General features: G+C 38.9%; 1 protein-coding gene across 1 annotated transcript in view; it reads right to left on the bottom strand.

Moving 5' to 3' along the window:
* LOC145784670 (stabilin-2-like) overlaps positions 1-26,473 on the bottom strand; it is a 47,113-nt gene extending 20,640 nt beyond the window's left edge. Inside the window, exons 1-11 of the mRNA XM_082596538.1 lie at positions 26,431-26,473; positions 24,967-25,047; positions 19,538-19,676; positions 16,761-16,919; positions 16,342-16,462; positions 13,263-13,383; positions 12,636-12,753; positions 9,247-9,460; positions 5,482-5,769; positions 4,539-4,618; positions 1,944-2,076 (exon numbers count right to left, since the gene is read on the bottom strand). Of these exons, the coding sequence (XP_082452664.1) occupies positions 1,944-2,076; positions 4,539-4,618; positions 5,482-5,769; positions 9,247-9,460; positions 12,636-12,753; positions 13,263-13,383; positions 16,342-16,462; positions 16,761-16,919; positions 19,538-19,676; positions 24,967-25,040 (1,447 nt within the window). The 5' untranslated portion in view covers positions 25,041-25,047; positions 26,431-26,473. The remainder of the gene's footprint in view (positions 1-1,943; positions 2,077-4,538; positions 4,619-5,481; positions 5,770-9,246; positions 9,461-12,635; positions 12,754-13,262; positions 13,384-16,341; positions 16,463-16,760; positions 16,920-19,537; positions 19,677-24,966; positions 25,048-26,430) is intronic.
* Positions 26,474-26,704: the final 231 nt, after the last annotated feature.

Here is a 26,704-nt window from a genome sequence, read left to right on the forward strand (position 1 = left end):
CTAGCTCTCAACTTGCGTCCTAGCTGCTCAATGTTTGAAAATTTAACTTTTTTCTTACAAAATCAACAAAAATCGCGACCTCAAGTCCAACTTTTGCTTAAAAAATGCATTATTTTTGCCCAGGGTGTTCCATGGTAAAATCGCGATTTTTACTAGACTCTAGTAAAATCGCGATGCACTCTGTGGTGAGCTGCCCACTGTTAAGAGTTAACTTTCTAAATTTTTAAACTAATGAAATTCTAAATTTTTCAGAAGGCCTCAGGTGACCCCAGGAAAATTGTCAGGCGACCCCAGTTGGGGTCGCGACCCACAGGTTGGGAACCGCTGCTCTAGAGCAACGTACTGTTTGTAATCATGAGAGAAATCAAGGCCTATAGTCGAAGGGGCGTCACTCCGCAATCGACGGCAAGCCTTCTGTAGCTGACTGTACCAGCTGCATTACAAAACTTTCTGCAATTTTGAAAAGAACCGCATATTCAACACAGTACCAACTACCGCCCTGATAGTGTCGTGAGAATAAGCAATCGCTGTGAGTCTTCGTATAACCTTTTTTAGATATCCCTTGTAGTTTCGCATACTTGTAGAGACTTTTGACACAAGGCCGGTTACCGAGATTGACAGAGTAAAGTTTCCGATTGTTGAAATGCTGCTACGAGGGAATTTTCTCTCCACTAGGTGCCGCTGAATGGAGAGCAGTCCTGAAATGCGTTGCTCAAGCGCACACCCTGAGAGTCGAACCAGCGCTGGTTGATCTTGAGTCGGGCACGTAACCACTGAGCTAACAAGGCGAATGAATGTCGTCAACCGCTTAACAACAAGCATATGGTTGCATAGACAAATTTCATTTTTAATTTTTTTAATTTTAATTTCAAATTTCATTAGACAATTCCGCCCCGATAGCTCAATTGGTTAGCGCGTGACTTCTGGAACGAAGAAGCTTCAAGATCAAGCCGCACTGGTTCGACTCTCGGGGTGTGCGCTTGAGCAATGCATTTTAACCACTTCAGCTCGGATGACGTACTTACACGCAAAAAAAAGTGTTGTTGGAAGACGGCAGACGTATATTTACGCATTTTGTTACATGACGAAAAGACGGATGGCAGATATATACGTCTTTCGAAAATTCAAATGTTTAAATTATTTTTGGAAACACTATGTTTTGTTCTTTAGGGGAAACACCGGAAAATGTTAAATTTAATCCCGTCTGAGCGACATTGCTGTCGGTAAACAATTCCGTCCGCAAGTGGCTAAGAACAGCTCTCCATTCAGCGGCATCGAGTGGATGGAATAATTCCCCGGCAACAAGACTTTAACAATCGGAAACTTCACTCTGTCAATCTCGGTGACCGGGCCTGCGTCAGTGATTCAAAGCCTCTACAAGTATGCGAAACTGCCAGGTTTAAAGTTTCCCAGTCCGAGGATAAAGATTCAGTCAATCAGTCATGTGAGGAGATGACTTCTTCAACAATGTTGTAAAATAATAATATGTGTTTTTATATAGCGCTGTATACATCAAAGATTCGCGTTGCTTTCTACTCTTTACAAAGCCGGCACTGCAGAAAGATAGGGCTGTGATTTGAAGATCAAACAATGGAACAAGTAAACCCGGAAGAAATGGGATTTCTAACGGAAGATACTGGCAGCAGTTGCATTATATGGCAGTTTCATACGTCCAGCTCAAGATATTAAAGCTAGTTATGCAAAAGTAATTTAAAAGGACAATAGATAATAATTTCATCTGTTGAATATGATAATAGTTCTACAAAACAAAAATTATGTGAATCTACTTCTGGCCTCAAATGCTAGTTTGTAAAAACTGTTTCGAACCTTGGTGACCTCTAGTAGCACGATAGACTTATAATGATTTTTCTATAGAATTCTTGTGACTTTTCCCCCATATCATATCACCCACCTGACGCAATGTGACGTATGGTATCACCCACCTGACGCAATGTGACGTATCAAAGTCCGATAGGTCACCCTTCGCTTAATCAGAGCTTCATTCCGCGGTACAAAAAGCGTCATCTGCTTTGACTGTCGCAACTTAATCATGTAGTTGATGTTCCTCCGAAGACCCTGCATGCATCACATGCTCATGCGCTTGTAACTCTTAAGCCTCTTATTTGTCATCAGAAGTGCAGAAAATTAAGTTGGAATAATTGCTTGGAAAAACGTAGCAAGAAAGATAATCGAACTTATACTTCCGATATTCCCTTTACATCGAATGTGATGAGGAGTTCACATGACGCCAGCATGTAGCACGTTGACAAAATGCGTAAGTTATACAAGTTATAGTAAAGAACACCTGGTCGGCGACGTAAAATATAAAATTTACAACAACAACCTGACAAGGCAAAATTCAGGTCTCAGGTAAACCTCGTTTAATCCATTCAAATGAAAAGGCAGTTATAAAAGCGATTGAATTGCACTAAAAAGATTTTGGCTCGTCTGTTCTCGGGTACGATAATTACGTCACCCCCACGAGATCTAAAAAGCTGAAACAAGTTGCACGATAATGTAGATGTCTTGTTGTTTGAGTTGGTTGCAGATTGATTGAGTTGGTTGCTGAGTTGCTGAGGTTGGCTGATTTGGTGTTCAATGGGGATCACCTGAGATTAAGTGACTTGAACTTATTTGACATGGACGGGATTAAGATTTTGGCATGGTCACCATTTCAGAATTTTCCGCTTTTTTAGCTTGAATGAATCGCGCTTCTTGCTAATTATTTTCATTATAACAATAACCAAATATTTTGATGACGTCAGCATGACGTCAATCTATTTCATAACTTGATGCAGTAACGGGAAAAACAAACGCTTACGAAAAACAATGCGCAACTTGAGTAGACGTTGAGTGACGCAAAATACATCAATATTAAAGTCTGAAGCTTTATTTTAACTGTGCGTCATTCATTACGCGGTGTTCTATTGCAAAATACATACATTTCAAAATGTTCACTAGTGCGTCTTTCCCGCAACAAACCATGTGGTCAACCTCAGCACTATAGGGTAATCCCCATCTTGAAGTCAACCGCGCATGTAGTCAAAATATTTGATTGCACGAAAATCTACAAGAACTTTGAATATATTTTTGATGAAAAAACTTTCTATGCAAGAAAACGAAAAAATTTAGATACCACTGATACAAACAAACATTTACAATTTGTCCTGTTCATATAATAAACCGAAGATCGTCTCCGGGATGTTTGATGTCTCAATGGCACAGGATGGAACTTTCATGAATTTCAAAAACAGGTTCACCCAGGTCAGAAGTTCTGTCCTGGATCTCAGGGTTGTTACCATAGTGCTTCAGTTCAGCAGACCATAGCCCTATAAGAAGTGCCTTAGGCGTTTCTCTCAATACAGCGTACTGTTCACACGTGCGAGAAATCAAGGGCTATAGTCGAAGGGACGCCATTCCGCAATCGACTGCATGCCTTTAAGTGTTTTGCCAAAAACACAGTCACATGCCCTTGAGCGGTGTCGGACTATGGCTCTCACCACTCGGCTATACAGTCATAATGCTTAAAAAAGATTTATTGAATAGTTGTATTTTTGAGGATATTTACAGATCAAAATGAAAAAGAACCTGGTTCAATTGGATATTGAACCAGGTTCTTGGAACCAGATATTGGATATCTCAACCCCAAGTCCAAATCCAACTCCGCTTTTTAAATAGTTAAATCCAAATTCAATCCAAACCGGTTGCTAACATCAAATCCGATAGGATTTAAATCTAAATCCAAGTCCATGTTCATCTCTGCTACAAAGATCTGTCATCGTTGTTGGGTTCATTTAGTTTACCCTTTGATTCATCCTTTGGTTCATTTGGTTCAACCTTGCAAATTTTTATTTCGTCAATTTTTAAGCTCATGCGATATGTTTAAATTGAATAAAGCTGTCACAATATTGCTAGATGGGCAATTTATTCTCAATTTGAATAAATTTGAAATTTGTAGGAAACAAAAAATTGCGATTGCTGAAATTATGAGATTCCACAAAGAAAGAGCGGAGGCCTAGCGTGGAGACCTTCCAAACGTGGACTTGAAAACGTGATTACTTTTTTTTAGACAATTTTACACATTTTACGATGAAAATGTTCTGGTGAAATGTAATTGCAATCGGGAAATTTACGAAGTAAGTTTGAGGTAATTTGGCGGTGTCTGGCAGCCCTGATCTGCAGCAAGGCAGGTATAATCAGATCAAAAAGAGTTGGTCTTTCTTTTAATATAAAAACTCGTTTTGTAAATATAGTCAGTATGGTGCATGATAAATTATAGTAGTGTTTACATAGCTAGATAAACAGTCTTTGCCCACAGTATACTCATTTGACTCGCCTATCAAATCTTAGACATTCGATTCAAAAAGTTTCAACGGATCGGATCATCCAAATGTCACAACATCTCTCATATAGCCAACGTTTCTATCATAATCAAACATCATAAAAAAAAGGTGAACATGCATCAATAAAACACGATCAAGTGTGCTTCTAATTATGTACGTTTATGATAGTGGATATGAAATAAACTTTTTTTTTACTTTTTGATAAAACCTCCCAATGTTGTACAAGCCTTCTTTGAACACTTGGTATAAGTTTCCATTGCAAACGTACCCGTCGCCTGTGAAACAAATGTTTGCATAACACACAAATCTGATCACACAAAGGACGACCAGTCCCCTAAGAAAGATAACACGATTCCATTTCCTGGTATACCAGACCATTCACAACTTGAACGGAGTACCATTCATTCGCTAAGCATTTTCTTGATAACATAACTGGTAACAGATCAGTCTATCCTGGGTGAGGATGTGCTTATGGATTCATTCTTTATGCGATATCTGACACTGTTGTTTATAGAGTAGGAGGCGTGATGCCTATCTACTATCCGTACCACTTACTCGACTGCTATACATACGGATCTGGCAATTCTTTATTTCTTGACTATTGATATTGAGTTTAACAACTGGGATAGAAATCTAAATTTAGTAGGATACTACGGGTGGTCAGTTGGTACAGTTACGTATTCTCACAAACTAATATCGCACACGTCTAGTGCTGGCCGTCCAGGCATCTGGTATTAATGAAATGAAATATTAAAATATTGAAGTCTAGCATAAAGAACGTGGCTTTTCTTTAGACAATTTTGCGATGCGGCAGAAGCGATGTAAAAGTAGAACAACGTAAAAACGGCAACAATTACAATTCAAGAAAAGGCAATTGAATTGCCGGAACAGACAATTTTTTTGTATTTTTTTTTTTCAACATAAACTCACATGTAGTTTGTATTCGTATCATTAGAACCCATGTCGCTTTATTCCAAAAAAAATTTCCATAGTTTAACTATTTATCTGTTAAATTAATCGACAAAAAAAAGTTTGTTAAGTTGACATATACACGACGTACGTGTTGGAAACAATTTTTTGACACACAGCTCTAAATCCGCTTCAGGTGGACAAAACAAAAATCATCCTAATTTCTCACCGACGTATTCAGGCTTGCACGTGCAGTTGACCCTCGGTGGGATGGCGTCTCGAACATCAACGCACGCGGCGTTCATCGAACATTCTCCATTATTGAGGGAGCACTTTGCCGGTCTGGATGCTCCAAAGTTATACTCGCAGGTTTTCTTTCCATCTCCATGGTAACCTGGAGGACACTCACACTTTGTGATGTTAGGACCTCCGTACACGCAGCGAGCGAGCTCGTGACACTGTGCCGAGAAGTGTAGATCTTGGCATGGGTCGTATCCAACACACACGTATCCGTCACCTGAATATCAAAATACATCGAAAGTTAATCAGGCTGAAAGATTACATTGGAAGAAACTTTCACAGTTTTGTCTTAAAAAAGTTATTTTGGTTAAATATAAAAAATCATTTTTTTGCATTTAAAAAACATTATAAAATTCCTAATGGCAGAAAATTAGAAATTGTTAGAGTATAATTTATTGTTGTAGACTCATATATGGTTTTGTGAAGCTTTTTGTTGATTATGAGCACCAACTACGTGAACCTATGTATTTTCATTGTCCATGAATGTAAGTTTGTTTTTCTTTGATTTTTGTTTCTTGTGTTGATAATGTAGCATTTGACAAACTGTTCCTGATCAGCTTGGTTGGGGGTGGCTGCTTGACCGTCATGGTCACTTCGAACTTGCACGAGACCTCTACCTCATCCGACTGTCAGAGCCGACCGGCCGCTCTCTGGGAACAAAGGAACTATTAGCTCTCGCGCCGTGCGGGAGGATAGGACCCCGCTGTTCAATTAATCGCGTTTAGCGTTTAGCACCTTTTTCACTTCAGCATTGCCGTACCGTTGTAACATTGTGTCTTGTGTACCGTTTACACATCTTCCTTAAAAGTCAAATGGCTCGCTCCGTTTGCCTTCTTACGAAGTGTCTGTGGCTCTTGTAGGTTTTCTGTATTTTTGAGTTTGTTTAACGTCTTCTTCGTTCTTTTATAGGCCGTTTTCCATGTTTGTTGCCGTTATAGAACTTATAATGCTATCAAGCAATCAATCAAATTCTTGCCACCAGAACATCGGTATCCATACGTAGTTTTGCGTCCCGTTTGCGTTGCACATCTACTACAGGGTCATCAACAATTAACGTTAAAACTTCAAACAACTGTTGTATTTAACAAATGGTAGACAATTTTTGAGTAATAAACATTTAATATTATTTTCGAATAAATAAATATTTAAGAAAAACAAGTTTTCCTCAATGTGTCCGCCATTTGCGTCGATCACAAGTTGGAGACGCTTCGAAAAGATCCTGCAAGAGTCACGAATAACTTTTTGAGGTATTTTGGATCATTCTTTTTTCAGATTAGCCTTCAGCGCTTTGGTGGTGTTTACTGTTTAGTCGAAACCTTGCTCTCCAGGTAAGACCAGATGCCAAAGTCTGGGGGGTTCAGGTCTGGGATGAAGGAGGCCATTCTTCCTTGGAAATGTAGAACGGCACATTAAATCAAAATAAAAATTAATTTGCAATCCTGCAAATGTTTGGAAAAAAATCTAGGAAGTCTTCTCATAATCTGTCACAAAGTGATTGTGTTTATTATATCTCTTGCAATATTTTTTACGATAAACTTTGGAGAATCCTTATAATCATTTTATCTTAGAAACTACAGTAGAAGTAAATTGTTTTTGTTTCTGACCAGAAACACAATCGACAAGCCCAGCCTCATGGGCGAAACACGTGTCTATCGCTGTCTATTCGATGCTACAATCGGCTGCCCAGAAACTTATCGTTTATTGGAGGTCTTAATGGCTAGCGTGGAAGCTACACCGTTATGGTTAGCGAAGCGTTACTGCTGCTCGCTGTTCTAGCGAGTGATCAGCCTTGTGCTGATGGCCGGGAAGAACACCCCTTCTTCACAACTTATTCAATATGCGTTGCTTTATTGTGGCATCGCTTTGTCACTTTGTGCAAATTTTTTTGCGTTTCAAACAATAACGACCCAGTCAACAATTCAGTCCTTTTGCATTGATTCAACATTTGTAAACGTTGAAGCAATGCGAAAAGACTGATTTGTTGATTGTTGGTTTATTTCACTTTTTCTTTATTTACGCATGTTCCTCACTTTGCTGTTGCATTGTTTCGACAATGGCGGACTGAAAACATCAAATTGATTAACACAATCTTCCATCCGTGACGTTCGAACTTCGCTTTGTGGATGTAAATGTTGTATTTTAGTCGATGTAATACATGAGTCATGTTTATAAACACCCGTAAGTCAAATGACTTAAGATGTAGCCTGCATGATATTTGTGATGCGACTTGTAAATCAATAATTCTAAAAGCAACTAATTTGAAATTTCAAATAATTTCAACAGTTTATTCAATTGCCTCTCTATCAAAAATACCCATACTCCAAACTCAATTATAGACTTACATGTACATAAACGAAGTTGTAAACAACTTTTCAAATAAGGTGTTACTTACGAGAATCTTGGTTCCATAAAACCAGAAGCTAGCCCATGGGTTTTGAAAAGCATTAGATTAGGACAAAAATATAAAACAACAAATGCATTTTTTTTCTCCAAATTTGTGAAAAAAGTATTAGTCTGGTTGTAACTGTTTTAAAAGGAATGAGCACAATAAGATTTGCTCTCAAGTCGTTAATCTTTATCAATGCAATGAGTGGGCACACACATTTCGTGAGGTTGATCGAGCTCTTTGTTCTTCAGAACTTTGCATGAAATCAGATTAGCACGTTAATTAAACGGCGGCAAGATAAAGCAAAATTGTCGTTGTTGGGTACCTTTGCAACAATCGAAATATCAAGTTTAGCATATTAAATGTTAGAATATTGACTTTTCAAACTTATAGACAAATGATTTTTCTACACACCAATGCAACTTTTGTTGAAGTAGCATCAGTGGATCACACGTAACAGCTGATAGAACTTGATCTAAAAAGGGCCCTCCTTGACCAGTTAACTTGCCAAAATGGTTGAAAAGCAAAGGGCTAAGTTCATGTGTGCTAGTTGAATGTAAGCTATCAAATTAACACCAATCAACTTTAGGTACAGGCATCTTCGCAAGTAAACTGGTATTTTTCGTCGCATTATTGCTTGTTGGGATGCTGGGGAACCTCCATGCCGTAGCACAATCTGTTTTTGTTCAATTTCCTTTTGAGTTTATTGGTTTAGCTTCTTGTCTTGACTATTGCGGAGAAGTCTCCGGCTGGACTATTGTTATTGTTATGCAAACAATGTCTTTTTTTCTCACATTGCGCCTTCCAGACAAAGCAAAGAGTGTGAGGCCATTCCACTGCAAAACGATTATAGTTATATTGGTTTGGTTGGTTGGTTTTGAATCTTTATCCTCGGACTGACAAAGCCTTGATAGGTTATTCCTGGTAGTTTCGCATACTTGTAGAGGCTCTTGACGCAGGGCCGGTTACCAAGATTGGCAGAGTGAAGTTTTCCGATTGTTGAAGTGTTTTTGCCTGGGTATTATTCCATTCACTAGGTGCCGCTGAATGGAGAGGAGTCCTGAAATGCGTTGCTCAAGCGCACACCCCGAGAGTCGAACCAGTGCCGTGTGATCTTGAGCCGGGCGCATAACCGCTGAGCTATCGGTGAGAGCGACTTGTTGACACTGAGCTGGTAAACTTCAATCATTTGAAAAATTGATCATCAACAAAAAACGTTGGATACAAGAGTAAGGATTATAGCAAGTAATTTGTTTCGAGTGCGATGTGCAATCATATATCACTTGTAACACAAAGAATGATACTTGCCTGCGTATGGAAAGTTGCATTGACATGTAACGGAGTGGTTGAGAGAATTGCAGGTTGCATGGACGGAGCACGGATTCTCTGCGCATAAGTCCAAGACCTCGCACATGTATGTACCTTCACCGGCGTAACCATACTCACACACGCACTGGCCGTTGTCGAGACATATCGCATGTTCTGTGCAGCTTGAATTGCACAATGAGGGGTGAGCGATTTTCTAAAAAACGAACACCAAAGTTTTTTCCACACTTTCGGGTTCCTGTGACGTTCCGCCATGTATTGTCAAATGTTCGCTACCTGCCCAGAATCACAACTAGCAGTACAAAGGATGATGCTAACCAAATAATGGTTCCAATCCCTGTTTATTGTTGTGCAAGCAATACAGCATTAGCTCTTTGTGTAGGAAACTCAGAAGATTGACTTACTTGGAGCCAACACATTCACATTATAGTCTTCGGTGATGCAGTCTACCATAGTGATTTACTAAACAGTCAAAAGTATCCATAAGTATGCTAAACTGCTTGAATTAGGTTTTAGAAGAGGCATTTCAAACCTGAGAATGAAAATCCTCACAGATAAGGCGTTTAAGTCTAGTGTACTTTAACTGCACTGATGAGACCTTAAGGTCGAAACAGTGACGTCCTGTCTGCAGTAATGAAAATCAATCTATATTTCGCCTGAAACATTTCGCTTTATGGCAATTTGTTGTGATTGCAAAAGTTTAGTAGCACTGACTCCAGCCTGACGCTAGGTGGGGAGAAAGACTTTTATGGAGGAGTCCATTTATTAGCTTCATCTAAAATCTTGCACCATATCACTTGTATGCTAAACACTACAATACAAGCCTTGTCAGCTCAGTGTTTACGCGCCGGACTCAAGATTAAGCGGCGCTGGTTCGGCTCTTGGATGTGCGCTTAAGCAACGCCATTCAGGACTGCTCTCCATTCAGCGGCATCAAATGGATGGAATAATTCCCCGGCAACAACAATGCAACAATCGGAAACTTCACTCTGTAATCTCGGGACAAATTGCCTTTGTGCTTTTTATTGCTTCATAACTAAAAATAACTAATTTGTCCGTGGTAAACCTATACTCTTAGTCAGCTTGCTTTTCATAATTATGCAAAACTAATAACATAATGTATTTACTCACTTATATATTTGCTTTTAGGTATATGGCGACTGTAAATGCACCGGGTAGCCTACTGGACGCAGTAAGAGAAAGAAAAGGAAAAAGAATGTCACCCCAAGTTCAGTTTTCATGATTGACCGATTGGTCAGCTGTGACGACTGAACTGAAATCTAATCGATGCGATGTTTCCATCTTAAACACATTTACTGTTTTCAATGTTTTTTGAAATTCGTTCTGTATTAAATGTTGTAATTGTTTAAGTTATTTTGGCAGCCGATTGTAGCATCGAATAGACAGCGATAGACACGTGTTTCGCCCATGAGGCTGGGCTCATCAGTATCGATGTTGTAATTGTGTTGTGTTTTTACTGTAAAATTTAATATTAACAGCCAAAAAGTCAGTCAATTTGTAATACATAACTCGGCTATAAATTTTGTTTACTGCAACCTGTCTGTACATCCTGACGCCAGGCAAAAACTGTACCCTAATATTTTACAGTTAATCACACTAAATTGGCTAAAATAAATGGACATCATACGGTAAAATTTACGTAACAGAGTAGTCAATCTTACGGACAGAGTATTAGTAAAATTTACGGCATAGGTATTATAGGTAAGGAGATCTTGACGCCAGTCGATTTGCCAGTGAATTTTTCTAACAGTGTGGTGGGATTCGATCGATTCGCACCAAATCGCGCAAACCGCTTACTAAAAATAAAAAATTCTACATAACAGATTCCTGGAAAACTTTTTTGAGTGAACCTAATATACTTATCGTGCGCATGGTCATCGGTTGCCAGATGTGGCTAATTTAAGTAAAAGCAAACCGATTGCTAACTGGACTGAATCCCACCACTAGGCATGGCTTTATAGGCTAGTTACATCACTAGGGCAACCAATTTTTTGACCTAAAAACTTGAAATTTTGACTTTATAATTTACAAATTTTGACCTAATTTTGACCAATAACTTTCTTCGTTTGCAACTCAAACGTGAAATTTAGAAATCAAACCGTTAGGTAAGGACAGCTTCTTTTCTATTGAAATATGAGAAAAATGTGGAAGACTCAACGACTCCACAGCTAACGAACAGGTAATGGAAGTCACTCAAAAAACTGCAAAAGATAAATATGGAGTGTCTTTAAATATCCCGAAATTACTGAGGGTTCTGCACTATTATACTTCAACATCAAGTAATGTTTCATTATTATCGCCTTTGAAGTTTCTGTCTCTCACCAAAATTTTTCCTAAAATAGTGAAGCTTCTCTCTACTGATACAGAAGTTGCTTGGGAGTTCCTCAGCCTTCTATAAAAATGTGGTGAAATATCATCTCGTCCCATTTTCACAATGCACTTGATGCTATTCCTTAAGATTCTTGCTTGAATATATTTTCCAATTTGGCAGCCATCAACACCAAAGTTAAGAGACCTCATTTTCTGGTAAGCTTCTTGAATGGTGTAACGGCTGTTTTCCATCTTCTGAATTATATCAAACAGTGCACTGTACTGCTCCTCTATTTCTACAAGGTGAGTAGCTAAATTGGGAGCTTTTACAGCATCTTGAGCACGCCGCAGCAAGACACCACCAATCCACCATCATGGAAGCCTTCCACAATATTTCTTACTTTTGGTAGACTTCTTGAATAATAGAAAGCAGCTTTCAATCAAAGGCCCATTGAGTTACATTTGGCTTTGGAGTGTGGAGGTTGGCCAATAGAAGTTAAACTAGCTCTTCTTGACCTGTTTTTAATGGTCACTGCTTTAACCCTGGCAACCAACTCATCAACAGCAGGATAGCTGGCTAATATTCAATCGTCAGTAGTAGGCGAAATAAAATTATTACCTCAGAAATTGCAACAAATCGATTATTACGTCAGAAAAGCAACAGAAATTGCAACAAAAAATCAGTATCTGTGTAGATTTAATAAAATATCAATGGAGAGAAAAACTACGTTAAAAGAAAATTTTGACCTAACCATGAATTTTGATTTTTTTTACTTAATAACTTTGAAACCTCTCTTTGTGTCAGCCTGAAATTTAGTTCATGGACGTTTTATAAACTTTGAACAAGGCAGAAAAATTATGACTTTATTGACTTTTGGTTTCCCTATACATCACACATATCGAGATTGTAATGGAGTGAAGTGCAATAAACCTCGTGCTGCTGTAATTCTTGGTGCATCAATATCTGAGCAAAACCACTATTTCAAATATCTTTCTGCAACAATGACATGACCACAGCTAGTTGACATGAAACTACCCACCTGATCGCAGGCCTGTCCAGTCCATCCCTCGTCGCAGAAACAATAGCCGCTTCCAGTCATCCCATCAAAACAATGTCCATGTGTTGAACAAGCGCACGACTGACAGCTCCTTCCGTATCTGCAAATCACAAACTAGTGTAATTGGAGTGGTATCTTGTGGAAGATGGCATCTCACAATAAATAAATCACATCTCTCCTGATGATAGGAAAATCCACTGGTGCAAAACAAGCACGAGATTTGTCAAATGAAAAATAAATGAGTTTAAACATCATCCTCAACAGTTTATTGGACTGTATTGTCACCACTTTTTAGAGTATTTACGTAACTTTTATAGGAACAGTATTTAGTTTGAAATTTATCATTGGACGAGTGCTGGTCACGTTTCCAAGCAAAAACTTTTTAAACTAAAAACTCAACAAATATTACATTCAATGTTTTCAAACACATTCTGTACATTTCAAAATTGAAATTTAATTTAATTACTTTTTTTGAAGCAGATGCCCCCAGTGTTCTTGCAAGTATTTCTGCCGATCATAAAATTGTTGTAGGCACAATATCATGTCACCTGGTTACATCTCGTACAAATTTTGATATGTTCACATACCACGCAGTGGAATTGAACCAACCTTTGCTGTTGGCAGCGTTCGCAAGCGAACCCTCGATGGCCTGGGTCGCAAGTGCACACTCCTTTCCCATCTATTCCTTCGTCACATTCACCAAAGCCACCGCAAACCTCTCCCGGCAAGCCTGCAGTAAATAGTCTAATACTAACGTGCACCAAGTGGGCTTTTTTGGGAAAGGTCACGTTGAAAAAACTCAGGTTTAAAAAAATTTAGGTAATTTTGATCCAAGTTCTTTTTTCCAGTTTAAGAATAGGCTACCATTTTTATGGAACGTTAGGCTAGTTGTCAGAAAGAAGACAGTCAAAATCTTATATCTTATGTCAAAAACAACAGTCAAAAACAAACAGAGAAAAATATAACAAAATTCATCAATCTATTCAAGAAAAGTGCAAATCAGAAAAGATTATCAGAAAGCTTTCGATAAAGTACGCCATTTCCAGCTTCTTTCATCACTAAAACGAATTGGGATTGATGATAGATTTCCTTATGATACACAATCTATATTACAAGCAGCAAGCCGCTGTCATGCTTCCCCATGGAATCACTGAATGGATGGAGATATCAAGAGGTGTTCGACAGGGCTGTGTCATGAGCCCAGATCTCTTCAATTTGTGCAGTGAACTCATCCTTAGAGAACTGGAAGATATTGATGAAGGAATTAAAATATACGGAAAACTTATAAATAACATTCGATATGCAGATGATACAGTCTTGCTTGCAACGTCACAATGTGGTTTGCAGATTTTACTAGACACAGTTCAAACATCTAGTGAAAAATATGGACTAGAAATAAAAATTAACATAACCAAAACTCTGGCATTCTCGAAACGTCTTCCTGAACCAACAATTTGGTATACTGTACTGCAATGATAACAAAATTGAACAGGTTCAAAAGTTCAATTATTTGGGCTCAATACTGAGCCCAAGCACCCGATGTGAAGAAGAAATTAGTCGACGCATTGCGTTATCAAAGTCAAGTTTCAACACCATGACAAAAATCTTTAAAGATCGAAAGCTCTCCAAAACTTTAAAATTCATTTGTTAAAATGCTTTGTTTAGCCAATTTTGATGTACGGATGTGACACCTGGACGCTAACGGCAAAAACCCGAAAAAAGCTTGAAGCTGCAGAAATGTGGTTTTACCGAAGAATTCTTAATATTCCATGGACAGCTTTTCAAACAGCAGAGCAGTTCTCCAACAGATGGGCCGGGAGCAGCAGAAAATGAGATCTTTATAAATGCGGCAGCTGAAGTTCTTGGGTCACATCATGTCAACGGTGAAGAGGAGCTCAAAGATTCACATTTTTGCACAATTTTCAACCACATACCAAGAACCCTACTAAAAGTTGGCAAGACGTACGAGATCGATCAAGCTGGAACATCATTGTACATCGAGGGCTGTAGCTATGATACCTACAGAGAGATAGGATAGTTGTAAACTGGAGATGAAATGAGGGGGTGACCTAATAAATACCAATGCTGCCAATAGACGTTAGGTTTTTTCAACAAATTACTAGAAATTATTAAACCTTGTTGTAACCATGATTTGGCTTTTATTAAACTTAAAACTCGAATCTGCAAAATAAATAGCTACACCACGAAACAATTCAAACTTAACACCAAACCAGCTGAATCAAAATCTTCGCTATAACCTGCACAAACTGAAACTGCAAACAGAAATGTAGTTTGGCCGAGTGGTTAGCGCGTTGGGCTCGCAGTTGAGGGCCTGCATGTTCGACTCCAGCCACTCGCAGTTGCTGTTGTTTCTATGGGCAAGAAACTTTACGATAATTGCCTCTACCCAGTAATCGATTTCGAGTAATGGGTAGTACCAAATTTAAGTCATGAATAGAGTAGACAACCGGAAACAGACATTGCAGTCGGCTGCAGCGTGGGTCAGGTGTACGTCGGAAGGCGGAAGGCGGAAGGCGTACACCGATGCATAGCGCTCAAGTCCGCTTTCCCGCAATGCAGGATAAAGATATGAAAACAAAAAAAAACAAAAACCAACAGTGAATAATGGAATCGACACGTCGGCTGTAAGCGCTGGCTTTAGGCGTCAGAGCACTTGTTCAATTAGACTTGGACAACTAGATAATTCTAGTTGTTTAATTCGATAAATTAGAGCGAAATGTCTGTAATTCTAATCTAATTCGGTAAAAACTTGTTTGCTCTAATTGTACTTCTTATCCAATCTCCAGTTTAGCTAAAAAAATTAGTTTGTCCAACAGTATTTTTTCGCAAATGGAAGGATACTGCGCTCTTATCAACGTTATACAAAGAAAGTGCAATAAAACGATCAAGATCAATGTGTCATTCCACTCCTTGAGCAGCAAAGTCATGAAAAATTCGATTAATTCATCATTCATTGACGTTATAATGTAGGCTATATTATGGCGTAAGTGGTTTTGGCGCTGTGATGGTGGAATGACACTTTGATCCCGAGTTACCACATTGGCGTGTTTATCCAACTAAACAAAGATATGTGACAACTGCGTCCAACTAATTCTAATCTAGTTTAAATTCTACTCTAATTTGTGAAAACTTGGGTAGCTCTAATTCTAATCCTAGTCTAATTTTTAAAAGCTTAAATTACTCTAATTATAATTTTAATCTAATTTCGAAAGACTAAAAAAATTCTAGTTGTCCAAGTCTGTGTTCAATTACATATCAAGTCTTAATGGCCACAAATGAAAAGCGTATTAAATATATTTTTTCAAAAGTTTTAAGAAATAATCTTCTGGTGATGTTGATCAAGGAAACTACGTTATTGTAATTGTGTAAATTAAGTGATTGCATAAAGTATTTTATTGATGAAAGTAATGACATTTTTACCTGGGTCTGCTACTATTCGGTGAGTCCGATTCGGTTAGTCCGATTCGGTGAGTTCCTAACCCCTAACCCTTAACCTTAACTCCTAACCCCTAACCCTAAAACGGCAATGATAATTAGGCTATGGTACCCGATAATTAAAAAAAAAAATTCAAAAAATCCCCCGTTAAGGGATCGGACTCACCGAATTGGACTCACCGAATCGGACTCACCGAATCGGACTCACCGAAACGGGCCATTCCGTTTTTACCTGGACAAGGATGGCAATCTCTTCCAAAGTAGCCTGGGCAACACTTTTCCGTCACGTTGTAAACCGAACAAAGAGGCGCGCATCCGGAGAGAGGTTGTGCACGGACCAAACTTCCGGTCGGCTATAATGAAAGATTATTAGGAACACACGCCTTTCGTGATGATGGGTGTGGGTTCAATGTTTCTAATCGCTTTGTAATATAAACATATTGCTCGTTTAGTAGTTATATTTCACAAGACTAATCAATACAAACAGGGTAGCAGTTTCATTCTCAAGCAAGTGAGTTGCCTTGACAATGCCTCAAACGAGAGCACTTTTGATAACCCACCAAGCGGAAGCAACACTTTTTACAACGTTGAAGTCTTTGAAATTTTGTTTCTATTGATGATATTTCAGTTATCTTTTGTAACAGAGCTTACTGAGTTGACTCTAACATCACAGGAAGCAGTCCTTTGTCCAACGCGCACCATTCCCGTTGGGCAATTCATTGCTTGATTGAAGCACAATGAGCAGGTGCCCTCCACAGTTGTGTTCGTCACAACATCACATCTCCCCCCGACAGATGGCGGGTTCAGCACCTACATTTAACAGATTCTCGAGTCAGTCCAGGGACAATAAAAACCTTCCAAACTCTCTTTGGACAAACTGGTGAACATGATAGGCCACCATTTTGGCCGACGAGAATAGACGGCCTCAGCATCGTGCACAAGCTTTTATTACTTCAATTGTTTGTGATGAAAAACAATAGTAGTTGGTTGGAAAATTAAGTACCGTAACAAGAATTGATGTATCAGGCATTTGAGTGTTGCATATGGATATGAGTCGTTTTTTGGCACATGTATGTTTTTTGAAAAAGGACAATAATTGTTTTTTGCTAAAATAATAATTTGTCTAGAATTTAAATGCTGAAACAAAATTTGCATTGTTGCTTCTCTGAAATAGCTGTTTTGAAATAATTAATACAACGAAATAAGTTAATCTGTATTAGTCGACTAGACTGCGGACTCCCTAATTAAGGTTTAAAGAACATTAAAAGAATTTACTCATCACAATATCGGTACTGTATAATGCAATGAAAGAAATGTGTAACAGAAATAAATGAAAGAAATAAGCGAACTAATACAGGCTAGTAAAAGAAATTAAGACAAACAACAAAGAAAGTTGAGTTTTAACATGGTCACCACTCCCGGCCTCTTTTAACAGATTTTCACTGGAGGAGAAAAACTACCAGTGATTGTCATAGCTGCTGGGGCTTTCGCTCCCCAGACCCACCAATTCGTTGCTGACTTCTCTGATGTATAAATCACATGGCAATGCGTGTTATTTCATTTTTTCCAACTTTTTGTATGATAGCATCAACGTTCATTTGAAATCCACGATGAAAATATTATTTGAGATTCGTTAAGGCCTGTAGGTCCATGAAATAGGCCTATATCGTCAGCGTATTGATATGGTAGAGCCAATATGGAGATATCCTAACAAGGTGGTCATCCGATAGAGGTGTCCTAAAGGTCACCTGATACAGGTGTGAGGTATCCTAAACAGGTGGTCACCTGGTGGAGGTGTCCTAACAGGTAGTCATCTGGTGGAGGTGTCCTAACAAGGTGGTCATCTGATAGAGGTGTCCTAACAAAGTGGTCACCTGATAGAGGTGTCCTCAAAAGGTGGTCACCTGATTGAGGTGTCCTAGCAAGATGGTCATCTGATAGAGGTGTCCTAACAAGGTGGTCACCTGACACAAGTGTCCTAACAAGGTGGTCATCCGATAGAGGTGTCCTAACAAGGTGGTCATCTGATAGAGGTGTCTTAACAAGGTGGTCACCTGGTAGAGGTGTCCTCAAAAGGTGGTCACCTGATTGAGATGTCTTAACAAGGTGGTCACCTGATAGAGGTGTCCTAACAAGGTGGTCATCTGATACGAGTGTCCTAACAAGGTGGTCATCTGATAGAAGTGTCCTAATAAGGTGGTTATCTGATACAAGTGTCCTAAAGAGGTGGTCACCTGATGGTGGTGTCCTAACGAGGTGGTTACCTGATGGAGGTGTCCTCACAAGGTGGTCACCTGATAGAGGTGTCCTAAAGAGGTGGTCACCTGATAAAGGTGTCCTCAAAAGGTGGTCACCTGATTGAAGTGTCCTAACAAGGTGGTCATCTGATACAAGTGTCCTAACAAGGCTGTCACCTGATAGAAGTGTCCTCAAAAGGTGGTCACCTGATTGAGGTGTCCTAATAAGGCGGTCATCTAATAGAGGTGTCCTAAGGAGGTGGTCACCTGATAGAGGTGTCCTAACGAGGTGGTCATCTGAAACAAGTGTCCTAACAAGGTGGTCATCTGATCGAAGTGTCCTAACAAGGTGGTCATCTGATGAAGGTGTCCTAAAGAGGTGGTTATCTGATACAAGTGTCTTAACAAGGTGGTCATCTGATACAAGTGTCTTAACAAGGTGGTCACCTGATGGTGGTGTCCTAACGAGGTGGTCACCTGATAGAGGTGTCCTAACAAGGTGGTCATCTGATAGAGGTGTCCTAACAAGGTGGTCATCTGATACAAGTGTCCTAACAAGGTGGTCATCTGATAGAAGTGTCCTAACAAGGTAGTCAGCTGATGGAGGTGTCCTAACAAGGTGGTCATCTGATAGAGGTGTCCTAACAAGGTGGTCATCTGATACAAGTGTCCTAACAAGGTGGTCATCTGGTAGAAGTGTCCTAACACGGTGGTCATCTGATGGAGGTGTCCTAACAAGGTGGTCATCTGATAGAGGTGTCCTAACACGGTGGTCATCTGATAGAAGTGTCCTAACACGGTGGTCATCTGATGGAGGTGTCCTAACAAGGTGGTCATCTGATAGAGGTGTCCTAACAAGGTGGTCACCATTTATTCAACTTTCTGGTTACTACATATCGAGGTTGCTAAGTTTTCTTGCAACTAATACAAAACAAGAGATTTTTTACCTATGTTACTTCTAATTTTGCAAGTTTAGACTTGATATAAATCTAGAATTGATGGTTAGTTTATATTGTAAAGTACATTCCAGTTTCATGATTTGATTTTGAAATGATTTTGATTTTTTTTAAACACCAAAGTTGATGCAATGCCATGAAGTCAGTGTTAAAAAAAGAAAAATATAGCGTGCTCTGCTGAAATCAGTGCAGTTTTCCTGCATAGATTTGATGCAGATGATGTCATCACACCTACCGCATCTATTATGAAAATTGAAGTTGGTACTAATTGTTGCATCATAAGTACAGTCTCAATCCAATAAAATGCTGACATAGAAGCTTTTTGATTGATCATCATTTGACCAACCACTGTTGATGAACATTCGACAATGAGGCTGTAAAAATGGTAACGTTTAATTTTATAACTCATCAAAAGCAATTGTTAATTTGTATTAAAAGACCTTTTCAAATTAAAGTTTTGATGTAACTCTTTATGTAAGACAAAATAGGCCTACCGCAACCGGTTCAATTAGTCGGTAGTTGGACATCTCGAAATTATATAAAAACTTGTAACAATTTAAACGATTTCAAAACTCGATTGAAAACATTAATTTTACTGAATGTTATAACTGAATGCATTATTTTGTCACCATCGCTATGTACAACGCTAGGAAGCATAGTTTGCACTGTGGACTGTGTGCGTACTTGTAATCTGTCGGTCGCTGTGGCAGATGAGTTTTTATGAATCGATCAGAAGTCACTGATTGTGACTCATGCACGTGATATTGTGAGCGTTCTTCTCGAAGCATTTTTGATAGAAAGTAAATTAAGTGAAAGTTTCGCCGTCGGCAGCGTGGCCTAGTGGTTTGAGGGTGTGAACTAGAGAAGTAGTCATTTCCATGATGTGGGTTCGAATCTCAACCCCGCTATTTCTGTTTTTTTTCTGTAATTACCAAACCAAGTTCAAAGCAAGAATCAACTCTCTGCCTAAATGTTAGAAGGTTCACAATGCTGCAGTCAGCTGGTTCATAGGGAAAATTGTCTTGTATTTAAAGTGTCTACTGTTCAAAACACCCATCTGCTGCAGCGACGCACATATTAAAAATAGGCGGACAGTATGCTATTATGTTTATGAACAAATTGTTAACTTTTTTTTAATATGTTCTCTAATCTACATAAAAAGTAAAGATGGTGAAGTTTTGTGGCAGAAAGATACGGTAAAAAAAAGATGAAAAGAATATTGCGAAGAATTACACAAAGGAAAAAATTCTATCGATAATGTACAAACAAATCCAATTACACAATGCAAAGATGAAAATGATACAGAGCCACGACCACTGCTGAGTGAAGTAGAAAATGCTTTAAACACTATTAAAAACAAAAAAAGTCCCGGATCTGATGATATAGCCTACCCATCGAACTATTGAAAAATATTGGAGAAAATGCAGTGAGAACAATTTATAAACTTTGTATCAGAATATGGGAGACCAACATTTGGCCAGATGATTGGATAAAGTCAATATTTGTCCCATTACCAAACAAAGGCGATATAACGGAGTGCAGCAACAACCGTACAATTGCCTTATATAGTCATGCCAGCAAGGCAATGTTAACAACAATTAAAAAAAAGACTAGAAAACAAAATTGAACACGAATTAGCTCCTGAACAGGCTGGTTTTAGACCACGCAAAGGAACAAAAGACGCAATATTCAATCTTAAAATGCTGATAGAGAAATGAAGAGAACGCAACTTTTCAACTCATCTATATGTTTTCTAGACTATCGAAAGGCTTTTGGTTCACTAAAGCACCAACAATTGTGGACAATTCTGAAAGGTTATGGCCAGTGTTGTACGTTGACGGCGTCAACGTTTTGTTGACGCTGAGGCTAGCGCCGTCAGTTTATTGTTTAGTTGACGCAAGTGATAGCGCCGTCAACCGATTTTAAGCGTCATGGGCTATGCGTCAATTCTCGTTTTCATGGAAAATCTTGTTTCACAATAAGAGTTTCACAATGTATTTTGGAAAACACGACTCATCCGAATTAGCGGCCTTCGCGTTGGTTGGAATGGCTCCCTGGAATACGGTACTACGACAGTTTATCGAACGACTATTGATCGAACGTCAGTTAATCGAACGACGGTTAATCGAAACGACTGTTTATCGAAACGACTGTTCACCGAACGACAATTTATCGAACGACAATTAATCGAAACCCTAACCTTAACCCCAACCCCTAACACCTAACCCAACCCCTAACCCAACCCCTAACCCAACCCCTAACCCAACCCCTAACCTTAACCCTAACCCTAACCCCTAACCCCTAACACCTAACTCCTAACACCTAACACCTAACCCCTAACACCTAACCCCCAACCACTAACCCCTAACCCCTAACCTTAACCTTAACCCTAACCCCTAACCCTCAACCCCTGAGTATTCCATTGCATATGTGCTTCGTCGTTCAATAAACTATCGTTTCGATAAACCGTCGGTTCGATGGACTGTCGTTCGATAAATTGTCTTTCGATAAATTGTCGCGTCACGCTGGAATACAAGCGGAAGAAATTTGCCACATTGTGATCACTGATATTGTGAGCAGTATCGAGAACGAGAGATCAGAGAGAGAAAGCGAAAAATCAATGAATGTCATCGTAGTGGTTGAAGATACTTTATTTTAAGAGCTCTATGTCCCTGAAAACAGCGATGTTGGTGCAGTGGACCTCGATAAAAGATTTATATATGCTAAACCATCACAGCACGCTTGGAACAGTGATAACTTTCCGAGTAAACGTTTTCAAAACTTGTTTTTGAAATACAACACACCAATACCATCCAGCGGTGCTGTGGAACGCATATTTTCACTTGGAAAGGACATTATGTGTCCCAAACGCAGCATATTGTCAGATAAACATTTGGAAATGCTTGTGTTTCTACAAGGGAATAACTAACAAGTTAAGCAGCTAATTACAATACAGTCTCAAAACATAATATCTGCTCTTTATTTATAGCTATTGTTAGCCTAAACTTGGTAAGGCGAAATGCTTCCTTTTTGTGAGACCCTGGTTAAAATAGCGTTAGAAATTAGCGCTGACGCCGTCAATTTCTTTATGAGCTGACGCAGTACTTTACGCCGTGAAATTTTTAGGCAATTTGCGCTAACGCCGACGCCGTCAATTTATTTCATTGACGCGTACAACACTGGTTATGGTTTTCCTACACATCTGATCAATTTAATCCGAAGCCTGTATAGCCCACTGCTCAAAAAGCAGCAGTAGACTAAAAACTGAAATTGACCTCACGGGTAGTTTTCCATTGGAAAAGGTGTCAGACAGGGATGCATATTGTCACCATATCTTTTCAATCTATATACTGAACACATAGTGAGTAAGTTTTGGAGAATTTTGATCTCTCTGTGAAAGTTGGAGGAAAAATGGTAACCAACTTTCGATATGCTGACGACATAGTGTTGGTCGGTGGAAGTGTAACTGAACTGCAAGAACTTTTGAATAGGGTCAAGTCAAGAATTGAACAATATTGTTTGCAATTACATCCCACAAAAACAAAAGTGATGGCCATAAGCAAAAAAGATGAAATTTGTCCAAACTTATACATTGGTGATAATGTTGTTGAAAATGTAAGTAATTTCTGCTATCTTGGCAGTGTCATAACTGACACTTACGATGATAGCACGGAAATTAGAAGGCGAACTGCTATGGCAAAAACAGCTGTGACATCAGTTACAACGGTGTGGAAATAGAGGTCAATTGGTAAAAACACAAAATTAAGATTGCTGCAAACTCTCGTTTTCTCAATTGCCACATATGGATGTGAAATTTGGACATGCACAAAACGTGACATTAAAAAGTTAAAAAGCTTTGAAATATGGTGTTACAAAGACTATTACGCATCAGCTGGATGGAAAGAAAAACAAATGAATTTTGTTTCCCAACAAACAGATGATAAAAAGAGACTGATTAATAATATTAACCTCACAAAATTGAGATATTTCGGACACATAGCAAGAATCAATTCGTTGAAAAATTCAATGTTGTCTGGGGTGGTGCAACGCCAACGAACAAAAGAAAGACAAAAAGTGAAGTATTTTGACAATATCAAGCAAATTAAGGGAATAAAAAGCATGTCGAAAGCACTAATAAAAACCAAAGACAAAACAAAATGGAGGCAGATCATATGGGAGATCACAGCTGATCAAACATGATCAAAGATCGAAGAAGAATCTACCATATATTTCGACGCGATATTTATGCGCATTTCATGTGTTTTCAGAACATATTTGATTCTTGAAGGGAAGTTATTTGCTCAAGAAATTAATTCTAAACGAAAACAAGATTGATTAACTTTAGCCTACCTAGAACCATAGTCAAACTTACTAGCTCAACCTTAACAAGAGCACAACTAAGACTCGAAATTGGAAACTACACAAAACTGCGAGGAACAGATCACATAAAATGTTACAGATAAGTAAAATACAAAAAATTAAATGAATAAGGACACGCAGAGTAGAAAAAAGGAGCTGTAGGCAACGCAATTACCGCTTTACCGATAAATTGTTACGTTTTATATGAAGCAATTTTGGTAAAGAGGTCACTTTCTTCAACCACAGACATATACAACCAAGCAACCACACGGCATTTAACATAATCGATTAAAAATTGAACAAACTATAAGCTACAAACGTTTTCGGCCATACACACGTTAGCCCTTATCAAGTAACAAAAAACACCTACTTATCATATCTACAATGAAAATGAATAACTGATCTAAACACTGAATTGAAAAGCGAAATGCAAAATGAAACGGCAGAACAAAGGAGAAAGGCACATCACATGGCGTTTAAATTACACCAGGCAAAGACGCATCATATGACGTATCAAGAAAAGACGTTGAGTAAATAAGAAGCACCTGAGGCAAACAACTGTGTATTGAGGCGAGGATTGTATGATTTTATTAGCAAAGCCTCGTGGATTTTAGTGTCGAATTCGGTGAAACATTTACGCATAATTCTAAAGGACTCCAAGGATGGTTTGTTATTTGAACATGTTTGACAGTCGAATATGTGATCTTTAATCGAAATAGAATTAAATTTTATATGAAGAGTTTCCAAGATCTTTGTCTGGTAGCCTATTCAGACTCGCCTCAGAAATGATCTTGAAGAGATTGACTGTTAGATAAATTCAATCTCTAACAGCTTGATTTTGTTTTTTAGATGTAATTAAATTTTATCGTTATCATTTCTGAAAACGTATGACCTGTCAAAAACGTGCCAAGCAAATCCTTGTTAATGTACCGTAGTTCTTTTGTGCGAGTTTAAAAATAAATCTTTTAAATCCAGCTACGTCACTTGGCTTTGTATGGTCATTGTCCATTTGTTGGACTTCACGTGAGTAGAAGGTGTTAGGGCGTAGTTTCAGCAAGCCAAGCGCGCAGTTGACATGAGCGTAGTTGAGAGGAGCGTGGGAGGTGATTCATGTGTCACATTTTCAAAAAATATTTTAGAATATTTTTTAAATACTCATTGTAAATACTCAAATTCTTTGTAAAAACCCTAGATGTTCTTTGGTGCTCCTATACCAAGTTCCGTAGCCTACGTTGTTTTCAAATACAGGTTTGTTCATAAATGTCGTGCGTTAAGGTCCAGGTAACCATATATTAGAGAACTCACCTTGATCCTTGCATGGTTATAAGCTCACGCGAAGTGAAGGCGTCGCTAGGCAACAGCATGCTCTGCCTCACCATGTGGTACCTGGGTAGTAATTTGTGTGGTTATTAGGATTGCACGTTTTAAGAAAGATATGTAAGTTGCAGCCTTGCACGGCAGCAGAGTGCCGTGGATTGTCTGCATAATTTAATGTGTCTGTGGCAAAACACTTAATGGCACACTTGACTTGAAGTGGACACGAAAATCACTTTCTTTGTCTTCCCGCCCACTTAGCTGCATTATCACCAACCGAACATTAGTCTGGGTGCAGTGAAACAAAGGTAGTCATAATTTGCATTTGTTCACTAAAATCTATCCCGGTGTGTGGACCAATGTAAGCCTGTTCTTCTTTTTTCATTTCAGCCTCTAGGGCGGATGATATATTTTTTATCTCCTTAGATCAGCGATGTGTATCGGACTACACCAGAAAGATTACAGGAGGATAATCTATTTTTGGTTTCATCATGCAACCATGCAAACGTCTTCCATTTTTTGGACGGTGGATGGTCGATCATTAGTGATAAGGTCTACGGTCAATCCTTCAGTGCCACAATCACATGAAGAGAATTATGCAATGTTCGGTCGGAGTACAGATAAGTGGAATAAACCGACGGAAAAGTTTTCAAAACCCTCACAATCAATAGGCCTCAAACAATAAAAACTGATGCTCAGCAAAATCAAAACTTCGATGGCAGCCTTTCATTCAAACGTGAGTTGACTGATTGATTGGAATGGCACTTTAACATGAAAATTTCTGGTAAGACAAATGAATCATTGGACTAATCAGAAGTTACAGGAACAGCGTTTCAACCAACCAGAAAGTTACACGTAAAACAGAACAAACGCACATACTTTTGATAGAAAGTAAAATCAGTGAACGTTCCGCCGTAGCCGGCGTGGTCTAGTGGGTTAAGGTTAGGGAATACACTTCGATAAGTGGGTTCGATTCCCACCATCTTTAGCCTCGGCTGAGAAAGCTTCTTTGAGAGCTTATTCCTGACAGTTTCACATAGCCTACTTGTAGAGGCTTTAAACCACTGACGCAGCCCCGGTTATCGAGTTTGACCAAGCGAAGGTTTCGGACTGTAGTTGAAAGTGTTGTCTGTGAGTTATTCCATTCATTAGGCCTAAGTGCCGCTGAATGGAAAACTGCCTTGATATGCGTCACTCAAGCGTGCATCCCGAGAGTCGAACTGGCGCTGCTTGATCTTGAAGGATCTTCGTTCGTGAAGTCAGGCGTTTAACCAACTGAACTATCGAGGCGGACACCAAGCCTCTGCCCTCTCACACAAGGAATACAAATCTTAGTTCAACACAGGATTCCCCTTGTGGGGTGTATGATGGACACAAGGAGAGTCATGAATATACAAGGGGTGAATAATACCTTCTTAGAAATCTTTACTAGGTTGCAATCAAGGAGAGTATTACCTGAGGTATTCTTGAGCCACTTTGCTGTCAGTGCGTAGTTGACGCTTTTTATAGCTGGAAAGTTTCTGATAGGCCTCATCAGTCGGTATAAAGAGTGTCCATGATTCATGTACTAAGTTGGTTAGCAGTGATAGGTCACCAGTAGAGTTGAGATACTGTGGTAAAACGGATTTAATACTCAAAAGATATTGTTGGAGATGTTTTTGCATCTTCACTTGCAGGGTTGATTTTATGTATTAGTCTCGCATAGCATAGACTTGCTGTTTAGAGGAAG

The sequence above is a fragment of the Aplidium turbinatum genome, chromosome 15 (genome assembly GCF_918807975.1).
Source record: "Aplidium turbinatum chromosome 15, kaAplTurb1.1, whole genome shotgun sequence".
Classification (NCBI taxonomy): Eukaryota; Metazoa; Chordata; class Ascidiacea; order Aplousobranchia; family Polyclinidae; genus Aplidium; species Aplidium turbinatum.